The sequence below is a fragment of the Vulpes lagopus genome, chromosome 3, assembly GCF_018345385.1.
Source record: "Vulpes lagopus strain Blue_001 chromosome 3, ASM1834538v1, whole genome shotgun sequence".
NCBI lineage: Eukaryota > Metazoa > Chordata > Mammalia > Carnivora > Canidae > Vulpes > Vulpes lagopus.
This window is the reverse complement of record NC_054826.1, coordinates 78,810,969-78,831,383: the sequence shown is the minus strand read 5'-3', so window position 1 is coordinate 78,831,383 and position 20,415 is coordinate 78,810,969. Positions and strand designations below refer to the sequence as shown.

General features: G+C 39.3%; 1 protein-coding gene across 2 annotated transcripts in view; it reads right to left on the bottom strand.

Moving 5' to 3' along the window:
- RAB4A (RAB4A, member RAS oncogene family) overlaps positions 1–20,415 on the bottom strand; it is a 50,620-nt gene that overhangs the window by 12,702 nt on the left and 17,503 nt on the right. Inside the window, exons 2-5 of one of the 2 annotated variants that reach the window (XM_041748777.1) lie at positions 9,723–9,803; positions 7,466–7,580; positions 1,771–1,833; positions 38–192 (exon numbers count right to left, since the gene is read on the bottom strand). In XM_041748777.1, coding sequence (XP_041604711.1) covers positions 38–192; positions 1,771–1,833; positions 7,466–7,580; positions 9,723–9,803 — 414 coding nt within the window. Of the gene's footprint in view, positions 1–37; positions 193–1,770; positions 1,834–7,465; positions 7,581–9,722; positions 9,804–20,415 lie in introns of those variants that run through there. The other variant, XM_041748778.1, reaches the window with a different exon arrangement.

The window sequence follows — 20,415 nt, the reverse complement described above, 5'->3', positions numbered from 1 at the left end:
CCATTTGAAAAGCAGTAATAGGTAAAAAATCACTTGCCATTTTCTTGGGCAAATCTGGAGGCTTCTAAGAAAGTAACTTCACGATCTGCGTCCAGGTCCTTCTTGTTTCCACAGAGGATGATCACGATGTTCTGACTTGCTAGCATTCTGGCATCTGTTAACCAATTAGTAAGCGCATTGTAGGTTTCTCGGCTGCGTAATATAAGATTGTGAAAATAGCACATGTATTTTATAAAACTAGCAATTCTTTCCAGTCATTCACACTACTCACACTGCTTTTACATACGTCAGGGTAACGTCGACAACCTTTAAGGTGACTCAGGTAACTTGCATGCCCAGTTTACACCATACCACAGGGTTTGTTGGTTTTGTTTACAGAAAAATGAAACAGCAAGTCAGATATTTAGCTGTTTGTTTTTGCCCAATTGGGGTGCCAAAAGGAAACAGAAGTTCCTTAATTTGTTTTGCAAATATTTATTGAGCTCTTAAGTCTTAGCTCAATTATGTGCAACACGGGTAAGCAAGATCTAACACCTAACTGTTGCCATTTAGCAGATCTGTGCAATATGGTGGTACTCTGTTTTGTAGGAATTTATCACATTCTTTATAAGGACTCTGTGACACAGAATCTATCTCCCTTTTCCATGAGAAACCTGAACCTAGAGAGTTTAATTAAGTTGCTCAGCCATACCAGCAGCCAGTGGCACAGCCAGGCAGGACTTAACCAGGTCTATCTAACTCCAGGACCAACTCTGAGATCTGCTGTTTTCAGCTCTGATACATTCAGTATATGTATTCTGCAGTCATGCTTAGACAGCCTAAGGACTTCATACATTAACAAGCTGAGCCTTTCACACTGTGAGCAAGTACAGCAGGGCTGGGCCAGGAGCTGCACACCTTCTTGCCACAGTGCCTCATCCCGAACACGCAGACTGGGTGTGTGTTGCAGCAACAGAGTAACACCCTCTCAGCTGTGCAAGTTTCCAACCCAGAGAGAGCCACCAGATGGTGGGGTATAGATGACATTTTAACACTGAGATCAGCGCTGTCTGAGGGGACTTCCACAAGAAGAATGTGCCGTAACCCATAGTGTCCAATACAGTAGCCACCAACCACATGTGGCTGAGTGGTCAAGATGGGGCAAGTGAGACCAAGGAACTAAGTTTTTAATTTAATTCCTGATATGTGGATGATAGCTACACACAGAAGAGTGCACTAAGATTCTTAGGATGTGCTTTATATTAACCAATTTAATAACCGGAAAATCTCATGAGTATAACACGATCATCATTATTCCAGGTAACAGATAAGGAACCAAAAGTCCAGATGGCTAGAGCATGTTGCTCGGGGACACCACACAGCTAGTGATCTGGAACTGAGGTTTGAACCTAGGCAATCAGGGCCTACAGCCTGTGCCCTCAACTTTCATCAATGTCAATTACTTCTAATAATTTGTCACATGTAAACTTTCACTTTGTGAACCATGAGAAACATGTCAAAGTATCATGCTAAAAAAAATAATGAAACACTAGGGATGCTTTATATATCTAAAGCCTCCCCAGCAGATTTCCTTGCACAGTTAAGTAGTAGTAGGGGTTAGCTCGAACTCCTCTCAGACCCCAAATAAAAGGGCTGAGGGGATTCCAGATTCCCAGCCATACTGCCTAGCCTGACACACAAAACACACACCACATGTAGGTGAGCCTTGGGAAGACCAGATTCTGTGGGCACAGCCCCAAGCTGCTTCTTCCATGGGGAACTTCATATTACCTGGTGATGTCATAGACGAGGAGAGCTCCTGCAGCACCTCTGTAGTAACTTCTCGTCACAGACCTGAAAGAATTACACTGCTTTTACTTTCAGCCAATTGAGATCCTTTACTACTGAGCACCGTCATCTACTTTACTTTGTAAATCTCGACATGGGCACAGGCATTGCTTAAAACAGAAATGATTCAGACATTGGAATGTACGTATGAGGGGCTCTTCTGTCTGAAATCATGTCATAGAAACACTGGGTAGCACTGGGGAGGTGGGGACATTAGGCTGAGGCATGAGGCATGTATGACATTTTCCAGCAGGTAAATGAAGCTCTCCCACAGAATTTAAGATTATCTTGAATTTACAAAGAGGGGTAAAGTGTCTTAAGAGAGCTAGCTGGACACTAAGCATTTAGCAATCCCACTCTGCTTCCTCTGGGGGTTCCAGACCTTCCCCCACGCCCCTGCAGAACTGCCCCTGCTCTTTCTCAGGGAACAGGAATGCCCTTGGATGGGAATATGCTCATCTTCCAACAGAGAACCATAGATACCCTGCCCTGTACTCACCTTCTGCCCCTTCCCACTCCTAACGAGGAAGCACAGCTTTGTGCACCTTACCTATTTTACCTATCTCCACTAAGGACCTCAGAAGACCTAGCCATTCTCACAGTCGTGCGGATCAGTAACACTTTCTCCCCTGTATTATCAGTCTCTTCTTCTTGGCTAGATCTTTCCCCATTAGCAACATAAAATGTGCTCTGGTACTTCCCATCTTAAAAAACAAGAAGCTATGCAGCACGATCCTTCAGAGCTCGTTTCTGCATCCATGTCCCACCAAACAGTTGTCTTTGCCAGCTGTTTTCTCTGCTCTGCTGTGTCCTCTATGCCGTGTCTCTGAGTCCAGCGGCATTTCTTGGTTCTCATCCCCTAACCTTGCCTTGTCCCTCCCTGAACGTCTCCTTTGCTCTGCTTCTGCAGCCACAACCTCCTCCTCTCTCACTGGTCAGCTCTCCTTCTACAGCCCTGGGTCATTCTTCAGAGCCTGCCCTCTTTGTACTGCAGTTCCTCAGTGCTAGGGCTCAGTCCTGAGTTTTCTTTTCTACTCACACCTTAAATTAAATGTAATCTTTGGCTCGGACCACTTCCTTGTAAAACTACTTGTAAGATTCAGCTGCTGCCCCAACATCTCCATATGACTGCCTACTGAACATATCCTACTTAATACTTATAAGACAGAGTATTTTGGTTTCCAGATTGCAGGTCCATCCTGGTTTGGGGACCATGGCCTCACCATCCCTCTATTTGTACAGCCAGAAAGCTCTGCTCCTCACCTCCTCTGTTTACCTCACCTCCTCTTTTGCCCATCTCCATACTGGACCCATCAGTCAGGTTTTATCTCACTAACTGAACATATCCTATATTGTGCATGTCCTCCCATCTTTACTGTACCATCATAATCCAAATCACCAAGTCTCTGCCTGGACCCTTGCAGTCACCTATAGCTGGTATCCCCACTGCCATGCATGTTCCCACTATCACCTATGTCCCTTGGTCCATTTTCCTGAGCAACCAAACTCCTTATTAAGGCCTACAAGGCTCCCTGTGCTCAGAGGCTAGACATTGAGTTCAATTGCCCATGGGCAATGATTTAATCAATCCTGCTTACCTATTGAAACTTCCATGAGAAACACTAAATGGTGGAGTTCCGAGAGCTTCTGAGTTCATGAACATGTGGAGGTGCTGGGAGGGTAGTACACCCACAGAGGGCATGGGAGCTCAGCCCTCAATTCCTATATCCATTGCCCGATGTATCTCTTCCATTTGGCTATTCCTGGGTTGTATCCTTTATAATAAACTGGCAAGAGTATATACAGTGCTTTTCTAAATTCAGTGAGTCATTCCAACAATTTATTGAATCTGAGAGATGGGTCACGGGAACCTGTGAATTTGCAAAAGTGAGCGTGGCCTGGACACCAACTTTGTGACTGGTGTATGAAGTGGGAAGAGATCTGATGCTAATACCAGAGAGTCAGAATTGAGGTGAATTACTGGACACAACGCTGGTGCTGGAGAATTGGAGAACTGGTATGGAAAACCCCGCCCCCCTCCATTTGGTGTCAGCTAACAGGTACCACAGAACATTGTCTACTCAGGGCAAAAAGGAAACTGGGGACCTTATCAAAAATAAACAAAAGGACGCATTATAACTTTGATACTTTGAAAAGGGCAGCTATTTTCAAATGTATTTTTAGTTCCTAAAACTCCCAAGGCAGATGGGTAGCCTGAAGCTTCCCCTTGCTACGTTTAGACTGCTCTGCAGATGGGCACGTGCTTTCAGAAATGGAAGAGAGGCGTTGCCTGAGAAGGATCAGGTCATTTCTTCTTCCTGGGGTCATCTCTCTGAATGGGGGGAAGCCTCTTTTCCACATATGTTAAGAAGCAAATCTTTTCCTATTTTAGTTTCTAGGAACTACCTAGTATCAAGTTTCTAGAGAAAGAGGTATGTAAGAGTTCTTCTCGAGATAAACTAAATTCTATCTACTGCTGAATCACTTATTTTAAAACACTGTAACTTGACATATGGTGCCTAACAAATTATTCAAGTATACAATTTAAGTTAAATGCTCAGTAAGAATACTTTTTTGAGTTAATTTTCTGAAAAGTAATTTTATTTTTTTATTATTTTTTTAAACAGCACATTTTATTTTATTTATTTATTTTATTTATTTATGATAGTCACACAGAGAGAGAGAGAGGCAGAGACACAGGCAGAGGGAGAAGCAGGCTCCATGCAGGGAGCCCGACGTGGGATTCGATCCCGGGTCTCCAGGATCGCGCCCTGGGCCAAAGGCAGGTGCCAAACTGCTGCGCCACCCGGGGATCCCTCAAAAGTAATTTTAACCAGAGTAATACAAGTACATAGTCTGAAAAGAAAATATTGCCAACAGGCTCAACATGAAAGTCTGCAGCGTCCTGCCCCACTCTTCCCTGGAAGCCCCACTCCCAAGGCCTTCGAATTTTATTTTTTTCCCCGGAATGAAGTCATTAACACAATACACGCTGAATATCTATGTGCTAGATTCTACTCTGGGCTTTGGAGAACAACAAAAAAAATAAAAACATCCCTACTTTCATGGAACTTAGTTTCATTTTTTTGGTTTATGCTTCCATATTTCTATAAAATGCTTATGAAACTCTTTGACTTACGAGTTTCAGGGCTCTCTGCTTACCTGCTTTGATAAGAATCTAGCTCACTCACACCCTCCCAGCCCCCTCCCTCCATCTCCTCCTCCTGTCAGCTGCACCCTCTCCTGAGGGCCACCTTGTGACACCTGTCCTTTCTCTTCTCCCTAGCCGGGCCATCTGGCTGGACTGCATCGTCCTCTTTCAGGCTTTACCTCCTTATATTGAAGAAGTATATCCTCCTGAAGTTTCTAAGAAAGAATATGTGAAAGATAAACTGTTTCCCCTATTCTAGAATATCTAAAGGTTTTCTGACTTTATTCTCACATTTGTTTGGCTAAGTTGAGTATTTAAGGTTGGAAAGGAACTTTTCATGCTGAGTTAGAAATGCAAGGCTTCAGTATCTTCTAGCTTCCTGAAGTTGCTGTTGAATGGTAAAATGCAATTCCTCTTTTTAACCTTCAAAGTGACCGGTTTTCCTTCTTAGGATCTTTTAGCATCTTTACTTCATCTTTGTCCTCTGAAATTTTACATGACATAAATAAGTGAGATTTCCCCCCATTCATTTGTATTTGGTGTAAGGTGGGCCCAATATATCTGGGATCTCATTTCTTTGGTAGAAAATTCCAAAGATTGGGCTGTTTTATTGGGGAAGCTAACACATTAGTATATTTAGACCTTTCCTCTGGAGCTCTTCATTTTTCCGTAGAGAGAAACTGTTTCTCCTGTCTGAGAGTATGTATACCCCTGGCTGCCAGCAACCAGGGTGTGTGTGTTGTGGGGGGGGTGGGGTTGGGTCAGGAGTTGCAGACTTGCACTAACGTCCCTCTTTTCTTTTCTTTTTTTTTAAATTTTTATTTATTTATGATAGTCATACAGAGAGAGAAACAGGCAGAGACACAGGCAGAGGGAGAAGCAGGCTCCATGCACCGGGAGCCTGATGTGGGATTCGATCCCGGGTCTCCAGGATTGCGCCCTGGGCCAAAGGCAGGCGCCAAACCACTGCGCCACCCAGGGATCCCACGTCCCTCTTTTCAGTCCTTCCCTCATCCCGGTCCTCCGCTGCTGTGCCTTTGGACTTTGTGTCTTGACCCTGTTTCAACTCAGATACTGAACTTCTCACCACGTGGGTGTGTGCACACGCATATGTAAACACCTTCACCCTTCCTCCTGCAGAACCTAATGCTTCCACATCCTGACCTCCTCCAGGATTCAGAAGAACTGACCTCCAGCTCACTGGCCTTCCCCCTTCACAGATACTTAAGATGCAGCTCCCTCAGCACTCAGGCAGTCACCATTCACATCTTATCTCTAACATAGCTCTGAAATCTCTTCATCGTAATTATGGAGTCTCCCTTTCTGGGTCTTTGTGAGTTATGCTATTTCTGTTGTTTTATAATCATTTCAGGGAGGGTTTGAGGGTAAGAAAACATTTAAGTCTGGACTGAATCCACAATGTTCAATCAGTGGTTCCAGAAGTGGTTTTCATATTTAAAAATTTTCAAAGCAAATAGTTATTGAACATTTCAAATATAATATATACCTGATTTTAATGCTATAAGTGAGAGTGAGTTTTATTTAACTAAAATTTAAAACTGTGGGGCAGCCCTGGTGGCTCAGCGGTTTAGCACCGCCTTCAGCCCAGGGCCTGATCCTGGAGACCCAGGATCGAGTCCCACGTTGGGCTCCCTGCATGGAGCCCGCTTCTCCCTCTGACTGAGTCTCTGCCTCTCTCTCTCTCTCTGTGTCTCTCATGAATAAATAAATAAAATCTTAAAAAAAAAACTCTCTTAAAAAAAATTTAAAACTGTGAATATCTGTTCTTTTTTGATCTTGTGTATTTGTTCAAAAAACACAACTAGAATATTAATCCATTTTCTTGCTTTAGTAATTACAGTGTATTAAACATGTAACCTCATCTGCAGTGATCTGAGGTCATCACTCCAAACATTGATTATGACTGCAGTATAATAAAACTGTGCAGGAGAGAGTATCTGGTGGAATGTATATCAACCATCAGAACATGCTCTAGTTAATGTAAAACAAAAGAAAACCCCAAAAGAGGTTTTAAAAAATTCTCCTTTAAAAATCAAAGAGAAGGGCAGCTCCCTGCATGGAGCCTGCTTCTCCCTCTGTCTGTGTCTCTGCCACCCCCACCCCCCTGAAAAAATAAATAAATCTTTAAAAAAATAAAAATAAAAATAAAAGAGAAAAACTGTTTTACTATTTGTTTGCCTTAATTTTAATCTAAAAGTATTCTGTAGAATAAGCAATGCCACATCCTCCTAATGTACTCACTAGTCCCAAAGAATAAATTAGCCTCTACATTAGGGTGTGTTCACTCAAAAGAGATTCTAATGCATTTTTCTAATGCTGCAGAGAGACTTTTAGCTTGTGTTAAAGCTTCCAGAGGTGAAGTTTTTGAAATCTGTGCAGGGGAGGAGGAGACTATATATATATGAAGAGACTAATTATTTCAAATCCAATTTTCAAATATTTTTATTAAATTAGAGAGAAAGCTACCTGAATCGTTCTTGGCCTGCTGTATCCCATATCTGTAACTTTACATATTTACCACCAACATTTATTATCTTTGAACCAAATTCCACTCCTATTGTATGATTTGAGTCATCTTTGACTGAAAAAGAAAAAGAACAAGATATTTAATTTCAGAACATTAAAAAAACACTTACAGACTTAAACAAATAAAATCATGGGTTAAAGTCAATGGAAATGTAATTTACTGTAGCCTTTCATTCTCCAATAGTCAGTTGATAAGAAGCACTCACTGTTTTAAACAGAACACACACACAGTTCCTACTCTGAAAGAGACAATAAGGCTCTTTCACAAAACCCCTGAAGCAAACCATTCATTTTATTTTTATTTTTTTTAAAAACCATTCATTTTAAAGCCTAAGCTTGGAAGTGGCTATGGCACATGAGAACCATATCTACCTGACCACTGTTAGAGTACTGACATATGGGGACTGCATAAAATACCTGGGTGCCATCCTGAAGGGATGCCCAGTGACAGACTTGCAACTTGGTCAGGAATGAGGTGGTGACTGTTTATAATATTTGAATGGATAAATATTCAAGAGAAATAAAAGGGAAGGAAAAGCACTGTAGGCCCAAAAAGAAACTTGATGATAGACACCAAAGATTAAGGGAAAAAGAGGAAAAGATAAATAAAATAAAATGAAACCAAACAAAACAAAAACCAAAAACTCTATCCATATTATAGCTATTGAGTTTCCATGAATTTTAGTATTGTGTAGCAATAATTTTGAATGAATTTGCTGGAGAAGTCAATACTATCTGTACTGGGAGGCTGGCAAAGTAAATAGCTTGCTAAACCTACCTGGGATGAGCTGTCTGAAAAAACACTTCTGTGGTGATGAAGAGCTGGGCTAGCAGCTAATATTATGGCTATACAGCCCAAGACTGACTTATACTTTATAACCTTAGGGCAGAATCCAAGTGTGCTAGAAATCATGAATGCTACTTGACGGTGTGTTGAGGGTTTCCTGGGGGTGGGAGGTGAAGGTGATGATAGGTTAATACTGACCACACCAGCCTGTCTCAGATGATGTGGAACTAGTGTGGACATTCTAGAATCAAGCTACTGAGAAACCGCAGAGTAAAAGTCTCAAAGGGTGATCGCTGAAGTCCAAGGGTGTCCTGATGACAGCATGGCCACAAAAGGAATAAAGTGAAGTCCTTCCCGTCATGCTATAGACCATGCAGACTAACCCAACACACATACCCATCTCTGTGGTGAGGAGTTAGGGGAGGACTGTCAAGGGAGAGCTCACACAAAGATTAATAAATAAATGGGCAGGTTCTGGGCCCAATGTCCTCAGGGCCTCCTTTCCTGAGTGAATACTTGTTACATTCAGTAAGGACTGGCTCTGTGTCACTGGACAGTGGTACCAATAAGCTCTTGGATAATGAAAACGGAAGTTGCAGAATACATTTCTACAATTTTATTCTTCAAAGCTCCTTGCCAAAGCCTTCCTCTACTGTCTCTTTCCCTATTTTGCCCACCATCACTACACACACATGCTTCAGATGCACTGCAGTAAGTAAAATTGTTTTTGTGCCTTTAACCGACTGCCATAAAACAGATCATCCTCCATAATTCTTTCCATTATTATAAAAGCACTGTTTATTTAAAGGGGCTTTCAAACTTACAAGTCTTTTACAATACTTTGGAATAAAAAATTCAACTTCCCTTATGAAAACAATGCAAGTCAATGGCAAAAAGATGGGTCTGTGGTCAACCAATTCTAGGTGACCATCCCAAGAGTACACATTCCAATTCTCTAAACTTGCAAAACAGAACTGATGACAGTTGATGACAACAACTGCCTTCACTATAATACAAGGCCACCGAGGACCCAACATGGCTGTTTTATCTACAATGTACTACTACTCAGGCTTCTTGGGCAGCTTCCTGTCAGGAAAGGAAATTCCTCTGCACCTTCCATCTCACCATGTTGTACTTCAATATCTAGAATGTATTTTAGTATCTGGAAAATGTATAGTAGGATAATATATTGAATAATGAATGACTATAAAACTGAAATAACTTAAAAATGCAATCATGCTACTAGAAGTTTAATATAACAAATTAATATTATTTTAACAAACTTTTAAACTATAACTTTTTTCTTGAAATAATATTCAGGAAATATTATCTGCTATAAACAAATCTGAGCAAAAGATAACTCTCAGGGGAAGACATGCATAAAAACACTGACCATCTGATGTCACTTACATTTTTTTTCAATAAACTGATGAAGCAAGCAGGACTTGCCAGTTCCTGCATTTCCAATAACCAAGAACTTAAACAAAAAATCTGAAAAACAAAAAGAGACTATGAAAAATAACTTTAAGACTTGTGCTACAAATTTATTCTTACACTATGACCAAAAAAAGTTAATAAAAAATCTTACTTGTTAATACAACAGAAAAAAGGGTAACTATTTTGTGAAAACAACAATAAACATGTCAACTTACCTTTTCACCTTTTTTGATATTTGGCTCACATGTCAATTCAGTGGTTTTCCAAACAGTGCTCTTGGGACAATTTCATTTGATGTTGGAAGTCTGAAGACTATTAAATAAAATTTGTTCTTTTGCTAGTCATTATTCAAAGAAATATGCAAAGCAGTGACAAAAATAGTTTAGAAATTTCAAGTGTTTTCTGCACAAGAGAAAAACGCTGGGAAACTTCTAGGCTTTGAGAAGTCCACTCCCTTCTCATTTTTATTTATTTTATTTTATTTTTTTAAAGATTTTATTTATTCATGAGAGAAAGAGAGAGAGAGAGAGAGAAAGGCAGAGACACAGGCTGAGGGAGAAGCAGGCTCCACGCAGGGAGCCTGACATGGGACTCGATCCCAGGTCTCCAGGATCACACCCTGGGCTGAAGGCGGTGCTAAATCGCTAAGCCACCCGGGCTGCCCCCCTTTTTATTTTTAAAAATAAGTATGTTTCCCCTGCCCCTGCAGATTTCTGTGGTCTTGCTTCTATTCCCTTATCTATAACTTGTGGGAAAGAAGGCTTAAGCCAAGTTTGGGTCAGTATTCGAAGTGTGAAATTTGTCTCATTCGATGTAAAAAGAATTCTTCATTTCTTCTTTACATAGAGTAATATATTTATTTTGGAAGATTATTCTCCATACAATGGAAATGAAGACTCTCCAATGGGAACTTATTAATTAACTTAGCACGATGTAGCCTCAGTAGCCCCATGCTGCCTTAATGGTTAATTTTGCTTTTCCTGTTAGCAAAGAACTTTAGTTCTGCTGAGCCCAGGAACTGCAGAGCACCACCCTCCTCCACCCCTCACCCTTTGATCAGAGCCCACCACTGTTAACCCCCATGCTGCTGGACTCATTTTGTGGCCCTAAAGGCCCGCTGTGTTCCTAGTTCCCTGGTTTGCACCTTTGCAAGTGTTCCCTCCACACACCTTTTCCAAACTCAGACCAAGCACTCCTAGCCCTGGCTCCTTCTCTCTCCCCGGGTAAGTCGAAATAGCCTATTTCTTTGCTGCCACAGCCTAGCCCAGTCTCTTAGGACTATATTCATCATCACTCAAAGGTGAAAGCCTATTCAACCTCTCATGATTTTCACATGGTTATAGGCAATAAACTTATAAGATAATGCTATTAGAATTTTAAAATAACAAATTTTATGCGTCTCACCACATGTTTTAAAAGCATGACACACTCATGTTCACAGCAGCATTACTCACAGTAGCCAAAAAGAAGCAACCCAAGTATCCATTTTTAGACAAATGGATAAACAAAATATAGTGTAAACATACACTGGAATATTGTTCAACCTTCTTGAAAATGAGGAAATTCTGACATGTTTCAACATGGATGACTCTCAAAGATATTATGCTAAGAGAAACAATCCAGTCATGAAAGGAGAAATACTATAGGATTCCATTTATATAACGTACCTACAGTAGTCAGATTCAGAGACAGAAAGAATCATGGCTGCCAATGACTGGGGCAGAAGGGAAATGAAGAGGTATTGTTTAAAACATATGAGTATCAGTGTGGATGAAAAATTTCTGGAGACAGATTGTGGCAATGACTGACAATGTGAATGTACTTAATGCAAATGAACTGTAGATTTTAAAATGAGGAAAATGGCAAATTTTATATAATTTTACTACACACACACAAAATAAAACATACCAAATCTCAAATCTAAATCATTTTCATTGAACAGCTTTTATAAGCTAAGAAATCAAAGGTTAAGACTGCCAGGTTAAAATGAAAATACTGGGATTTCTCAGTTTTGTTCAATATTTTCTTCTATTTAAAATATAAAGCCCAATACATTGTATAGCTAACCCTTGAATGACTACGAGGGTCCACTTATATGTGGAATTTTTCACATTACAGTACTGTAAATGTATTTTCTCTTCCTTGTGATTTTAATAAGATTTATTTCAGAGAGAGAGAGCATGTGTGTGCAAGCAAAGGGAGCAGGACAGAGACTCTCAAGCAGATTCTGCGCTGAGTGTGGAGCCTGATGTGGGGATCAGATCTCACTACCCTGAGATCATAACCTGAGCCAAAACCAGGAGTTGGATGCTTAACCAACTAAGCCATGCAGGTACCCCACCTTGTGATTTTCTTTAAAGATTGTATTTATTTGAGAGAAAGGGCATGAACAGGGAGGAGCAACGAGGGAGAGAGAAAGAATCTGAAGCAGACTCTGCACTGAGTGTGTAGGCCCACTCAAGGCTCGATCCCACGACCACAAGATCATGACCTGCACTGAAACCAAGAGCTGCATGCTTAACCGACTGAGCCACCCAGGTACCCTGCTCCTTGTGATTTTTATTTTATTTTATTTATTTATTCATGAGAGACACAGAGAGAGACAGAGAGAAAGAGACAGAAAGAGGCAGAGACACAGGCAGAGGGAGAAGCAGGCTCCATGCATGGAGCCTGATGCGGGACTTGATACCAGGACTCCAGGATCACATCCTGGGCCCAAGGCAGATCTAAACCGCTGAACCATCCACAGATCCCCTCCTTGTGATTTTCTTAATAACATTTTCTTTTCTCTAGCTTGTTTTATTAGAAGAATATGGCATACAATACATATAATATAGAAAATACATGTTAACTGATTGTTTATGTTATCAGTAAGGCTCCAGCCAATAGGATATTAGTGGTTAAGTTTTCAGGAAGTCACAATTTATATGTGGGTTTTCAACTGTGCAGAGGGTTGGCACCCTTAATCCCTTTGTTGTTCAAGAGTCACCCATATAAGTTGTAAAGAGAAAAAGGTGAGAGCCAAATAAAGATGCTGCTAATATTGTAGGTAACAGTAAATAATGCTGAGAAAGAGAATAATTTGTATATGCAAACTGAAATGTCCTGGAACAAAAACTCATATCTAAACATAGACTTTGATATGATTCTCTTTCCATTTTTATTTTCTGCTTTGGAAGTTTTGCTTAAATGTATTTTATTATGCTGTTATCTAGATTGTACCATAGCTCCAACAGGCAAAAGGGTAACATATCCACTGAACTGCACCTTTCTGGACAAAAGACAAGTAAAACATGTAATTTCCATATGTAAAAATTCCTCAACAAACTCTTCATACTCCACATCTTTAGTTAAGCAAAGTATTCATATTTTAGTAGAAAACCTTTTTGGGTCAAACATCAAGAAATGGTGGATAAAATGGATCACAGTTTCAAAAAAAAAATTGCACTGATGAGGTTTTAGGAAAGAAAGGAAAATTCTAGATGCTTGGGAAAAAGCAGCAGCAGAAAAAAGCAGTAGGGGCCTAAATGTGGGAGTTTTAATACATGTATGGGACAGAACATAAGAGCTTGTAAAGAAGGAGCAGAGAGCTAAATTTGAGGGTTTTTTTTTCAAGGCTAGGCCTAAAGTCAAAGGGTAGTCTGGAGTAAAAAATCTATTCATTAGCTCAGAGAGATGAGGAGCCTTCTTTCACTCTGCCTGGCCTCTGAGTGAATGGGAAAAACATTTCCCTTTGAAGATTAATCATGGGCTGGTATGTTAGGTGGGTTTGAAATTCAAATGTAAATAACCACATGGACAATGAACCTCCATATTAAGAAATGAGCAACAATAAAATGAAAGAGCCTGGAAGGATTTCTTTGGAAGGACAAATCCTCAGCCCAAGAAACACAGGATTCTCACGTTTACAGCTCCTCGAAGATGAGCTCACAATCTAAAATTACAAAACACTTAAGAAAACACTCTATCCCAAGTGAGTCAGTGATCTGCAGACAGATCACACTTCTAAGAATTCAATTAAAAAAAAAAAAAAGAACCTAATACAGTATAGTTGTTAGAGTCACTGACACTACTCCATTCCCCATCCCATGTTGTGCAGTTGAAAATCCATATTAAACGTTTAACTCCGCAAATACTTAACTACTAAGAGTCTACTGTTGACTGGAAGCCTTACTGATAACATAAATCATAGACTGACACATTTTCTATGTTATATGTATTACATACTGTATTATCACAATAAAGCAAGCCATAAAAAAGAAAGTGTTACTAAGAAAATCATAAGGAAAAGAAATACATTTATATCACCATACTGTAAAAAAATTCATGTATAAGTGGACCTGCACAGTTCAAGCCTGTGTTGTTCATGGATCAAGTGTAAACTCAAGATGATGAATACCATAAAAGAGGAACTCAATTTATAGGAATAAAATAAAGAACAGGTAGATTTCTAGAATGTGTCCAGAAATAAAAATTGTAATCCTTAAAATTAAATTGTGAATGGATGAGTCAAAAAGAGGCATAAATCAAAATGAGGAGAAAATTGATGAACTGGAATAGGGACTAAAGAAAATTACCAGAAGGCAGAAGAGAAGAGTTGAGAGGAGAGGAAACTATGTGAGTTTAAGAAACATGGAGGATTAAAGCAAAAGGTCTCATAGGTATCTTGGAATGAAAACATAGAGAACGAGTATAGAGCCAATATTAAAAGAAATTATGAATGAGAATTTCAACAGAATTAAAATAAAAAAATTGTCAGGATCAAAAATAACTGTGAACCATGATAAGGATAAATAAGAGTAAGTCCACACTTAAAACACATCACCATCATAGTGAAATGGAAGAACACAGAACTATAAGGCTGTCAGGAAGAATGGAAAGTTTGCTTATAAAGAAACTAGGTTCCTGACCCCAAAGGCTAGAAGGCAGTGAGATTAACATCTTCACAGTGTTGAAGGAAGGAGCACAAAACCAAAAACTGTCTGATATAGAATGCAATGTACAAAAAAATCATACTCAATGCCAAGATATACCTCTGCTTCTTAGAAGCTGGAATAGAAGTGCTTTTTCCTATTCCTCCCACTCAGTACAACCTAAAACCCTAGACAAGTATGTATCAAAGAAACATAAGGAAACTTTGAAAAGTGTAATAAAAAAGACAGACTGGCCAGGGACCTTGGGGCATGAGGAAGGATGCAGTGGTGACGTTCCTTGGGTTTTCTTTTCACCTCACACACCCCAGACTTGGAGCTGAACAAGCTGGCAATCTGGAAATGGCAATGGTGCAGATTTTAAAAAGCACCAAGAAAAGTCTGCTCTGTCTAGCCACATGGCTGAGTAAGGGCAGCCCAGCAAGTGATATAACTTCTACACATTAATGGCTCTACTCCAGCCAAACAGCATAGAAAAATCTGTGATTCACTCCCACCATCCATTCCAGCAAAGGCTGAGAGGGCACCCAGACATACACCAGTGAGACTGGAGAACCTCATTACAGCAGGGTGGTGTCAGAAAAGACCCAAGTATGGAGTTGAGACTCTCATCCCTGGTAGCTAGTTATGAGCTGCCCCCAGCCCTCAGCACAGTGTCAGTGGAGATCTTGGTGGTGGTGATGTGGGAGACAAAGAACACTGAAGTCCTCATCCTTCCGAGCAGGAACAAGAGCACTCCCTCCACCTAGATGTCAAGGGAGTTGAGCAAGGAATATGGACTTCTACCTCCACCTGGAGGTAACAAGGCTGTGCCCAAGAGTGGAAACCAGTGAAGATTTAAATAAATATCTAAAATATCATAACATAATTAAAAATGTACAGGTTTCAAGTGAAAATCACTCATCATACTGAGAATGTGGAAGATCTCAAACTGAAAGAAAAAAGATAATCAATAGATTCCAATGCCAAGATGACAGAAATATCAGAAATGCATGACAAAAATTTTAAAGCAACTTAAAAAATCTTTTAAAAGGTTTTTAAACATAAAAATGTTTCAACAATACAAATATGCTTGAAACAAATAAAAAACAAATCTTTAGCAAAAACAAAGTCTTATCAAAGAAATAAAAGATAAAAAGAACCAAACAAATTTTAGAATTGAAAAATACAGTAACTGAAGTATAAAGCTCAATGAATGGGCTCAATAGCAAAACGGAAGGGACAGGAGAAACCATCAGTGAACAGTATGACAAAATGATAGAAAATATCCAATCTGAACAACAAAGAGAAAACAGACTAAAAATACACAAGCAGAGAGCTTCATGGACCTTTGAAACTATAAAAAAAGCTCTAATATTTGTGTCACTGGAGCCAGGAAAGAAGAGAAAAATGAGAAGGAGGTTGCAAAAGTACTCAAAGAAACAATGGCTGAAAACTTTCTCAATTTGGCAAGAGACATAAATCCAGATTCAAAAAGCTGAGGATGAATCCAAATAAATCCATGCCAATAGGTATCATAAGTCAACTTCTGAAAACTAAAGACAAAAAATCTTGAAAAGCAGTCAGAGAAAATGACAGGCCAGAGAAAATGACAGTTTGCCCAAAGAAAAAAAAAATAATCCAAATGACAGCAGATTTTTCATCAAAAACCACCGAAGCCAGAAGGAAGTGGCACAACATTTTTCAAGGGCTGACAGAGAACTCTCTATCCAGAATCTTCCATCTAGTGGAAATGATCCTCTAAAATGAAGGGGGAATCAAGACATCCTTGGGAGTGGTCAGAGGGACTCTTACAGAATTTGTCAGCAAGAGACCTATCCTAAAAGCATGAGTAAAAGAAATAAGGAAATAATAGTTCTATCAATTTTTGCTAGACATATACTTTATAAGCTCTGTTATTTGGTGCACACGCTTCGGATTCCTAGGTCTTTTTTTTTTTTTTTGAGGTATAATTGACATATTAGTTTCAGGTATGGATTCGTACATCTTACTGGTAGATTTATTCTTTTATCATTATGGAATAACCCTTTCGGTCTCAGGCAATTTCCCTTGCTATGAAGTCTGTTTTATCTGATGATAATAATGTTCTCTAAATAGAAAATAAATGATAGAAGGAGCCTTGGAACATCAGGAGGGATGAAAGACATGGCAAACAAAAACACATATAAATAAGGGGCGCCTGACTGGGTCAGTCAGAAGAGCTTACAACTCTTGATCCCAGGGTCATGAGTTTGAGCCCCATGCTGGGTGTAGAGATGGCTTAAATAAAAATTTCAAAAAAAAAAAAAAAAGGCTAAATACAATAGGCTTTTATTCTTCTCCTGTTGTGCTTTCTAAATTATGTCTGGCTGTTAGGCAAAAATGAGAACACTGTCTTATATGAGTCTAAATATGATTAGAGGAAGCATTTAAAATAATTATATTAAAGGTGGGGCAGACTAAAGGGATGTAAAAGATGGTAAGGTTTTTATATTTCCTTCAAATGGAGAAAATGACATCAGTAGACATATATATATATGTCTATATGTTGTATATATATATACAATGTATATACAATGCAATACATAGAGCAATCCCTAAAAAAGCTATACTAAAGAGATATACTCAAAAATATTATACATAAATCAAATAGAATTCTTAAAAAAATTCACATAAACCATAGGAACACCAGAAAAAGAGATAAATGAAAAACAACAGAATTTTAAAAATGGCAAAATAAGTCCTAATATATTAATAATTACAATAAATAGAAACTGTATAAATATACCAATTAAAAGACAAAAATTGGCAGATTAGATAAAAACATGACATGTTGATATGCTGTCAACAAAAAACTCATTTTGATTATACTGATATAGGCAGGGTGAAAGTGAAAGGATGGAAAAAGTTCTATCATGCAAACATTAGTCAAAGGAAAGCATTATTATAATCAGATAAAACAGACTTCATAGCAAGGGAAATTGCCTGAGACCGAAAGGGTTATTCCATAATGATAAAAGAATAAATCTACCAGTAAGATGTACGAATCCATACCTGAAACTAATATGTCAATTATACCTCAAAAAAAAAAAAAAAAAAGACCTAGGAATCCGAAGCGTGTGCACCAAATAACAGAGCTTATAAAGTATATGTCTAGCAAAAATTGATAGAAATTTTTTTAAATTTTTATTTATTTATGATAGTCACAGAGAGATAGAGAGAGAGAGGCAGAGGCACAGGCAGAGGGAGAAGCAGGCTCCATGCACCGGGAGCCCGACGTGGGATTCGATCCCGGGTCTCCAGGATCGCGCCCTGGGCCAAAGGCAGGCGCCAAACCGCTGCGCCACCCAGGGATCCCGCAAAAATTGATAGAACTAAAAGGAGACACAGACAACCCCAACCATTAAGGTTGAAGACTTCAACACCTCTCTCTCTACAACCAAGACTACTAGACACAAAATCAGCAAGCATACAGAACAAAAACAAAGTAAACCAACATGATCTGGCTGACATTTATACAATATTCTACCCAATAGGGCAGAGCATTCTTTTCAAGGACCCAGAGACATATTCAAGTTAGACTATATCCTGGGCCATAAAACAAACCCCAACAATTGTTTTTTAAAGATTTTATTTATTCATTCATGAGAGACACACACACACACACACACACACACACACACACACACACAGAGGCAGAGACAGAGGCAGAGGGAGAAACAGGCTCCATGCAGGGAGCCCGACGTGGGACTCAATCCCGGGTCTCCAGGATCACGCCCTGGGCTGAAGGCGGCGCTAAACCGCTGAGCCACCCCGGGCTGCCCAAACCCCAACAATTTTAAAAGAATTAAAATCACACAGAATGTGTTCTCCAACCAAACGTAATCAAACTAGAAATCTGATAACATGAAGACAACGGAAAAAATCTCCAAATACTTCTAAGTAATCCACTTCTAAATAATCTATGATATAAAGAAGTCTCATGAGAAACTAAATATTTGGGCTGAATGGAAAAGAAAATATAACCCATCAAAATTTGTGGTATAAAAAAAAATCTGTGGTATAAAACTAAAGTAGTGCTGAGAGGAAAATTTAGAGCACTAAATGCATACATTAGGAAAAAAGAAAGTCTCAGTGATCTACCCTCCTACCTCAAGCACCTAGAAAAAGAGTACAATAAATGTAAAGCAAGCAGAAGGAAGGAAGTAATAAAGAGCAGAAATCAATGAAACTCTGAAAACAGAAGAACAAAGGGAAAAAAATCCATGAAACTAAAGCTGGCCCCTTGAAAAGATCAATAAAATTGATAAACTTCTAGCAAAACTGGGATGAGTTCAAGAATTAGGGGCCAATCCAAGAAAAAGACATGACTATGAGATGGAACAATCCAATTTCTCTGGGCAGCACTTTGACAGGTTGCATTGGGGGGACATCTCTCACAGCAGGAGAGCTGCCAGACAAGGTGCCCAGAAGGCGAACAGGGCAAGGCGACTTTGGGGGGGAAAGGGGATTTATGTGTCCAGATGATGTCACTCAGTAGGCTGGTGGGCAGCCAGCAGCTTGAGGTCTTTTAAAGCCCCCGAGTTCGTTTATCAAAGGTTACCAGATGGTAAGTGTAATTTCACAGAGTATGCAAAGCAGGAAGTCTCTAAATGGCTAAAAATATGCTTATTTGGGCTGTATTTTAAGCACTGAGTGTGTAAGAATTGGAGTTCAGTGCTGGTAGATTTTGAACTAATGTCTCAGCCTGCAGTGAAGAAGAACACAGGGGACAACATAAAGGGCCATCTTTAATCCACTTATATAACAAAGACTGACAAAGGAAAGGAGGAGAGGACAACAGTCCATTTCAGGAATTAAAGAGGGCATATCACTACCAGACCCTGCAGACATCAAAAAGATAACAAAAGAATAACATGAACAACTCTACACATAATTCAACAACTTAGATGAGATGGACCAATATTTTTTCAGTTTTTTAAATAAATCAAATATTTTCAGAAATTTTTTTATTCTTTTAATATTTTATTCTAATTTTTATTTTTTAAATTTAAATTCAAATAATTACCATATAATGTATTATTAGTTTCAGAGGTAGAGTTCATTGATTCATCAGTCTTATATAAGACCCAGTGCTCATTATATCATATGCCCTCCTTAATATCCATCTCTCAGTTACCTCACCTCCAACAACCCTGTTTGTTTCCTATGATTAAGAGTCTCTTATAATTTGTCTCCCTCTTTGATTTCATCATGTTTTATTTTTCCCTCTTTCCCTATGATCCTCTTTTGTTTCTTAAATTCCATGTATGGGGGCAGCCCGGGTGGCTTAGCAGTTTAAGCGCCGCCTTCGGCCCAGGCTGTGATCCTGGAGACAGACCCAGGATCGAGTCCCATGTCAAACTCCCTGCACGGAGCCTGCTTCTCCCTCTGCCTGTGTCTCTGCTCCTCTCTTTCTCTCTCTGTGTGTGTGTCTCTCATGAATAAATAAAATTTTATTCAATACTGTTTTAAATTCCATGTATGTGTGAGGTCACATGATAATTCTTTCTCTGACTTATTTCACTTAAATAATACCCTCTAGTTCCATCCATGTCATTGCAAATGGCAAGATTTCATTTTTTGATGGCTGAGCATTATTCCAGTGTGTGTGTGTGTATCCCTCCCACATCTTCTTTATTCATTCATCTCTCCACAGACATCTGGGCTCTTTCCATAGTTTGACTATTGTGGACACTGATGCTATAAATATTGGG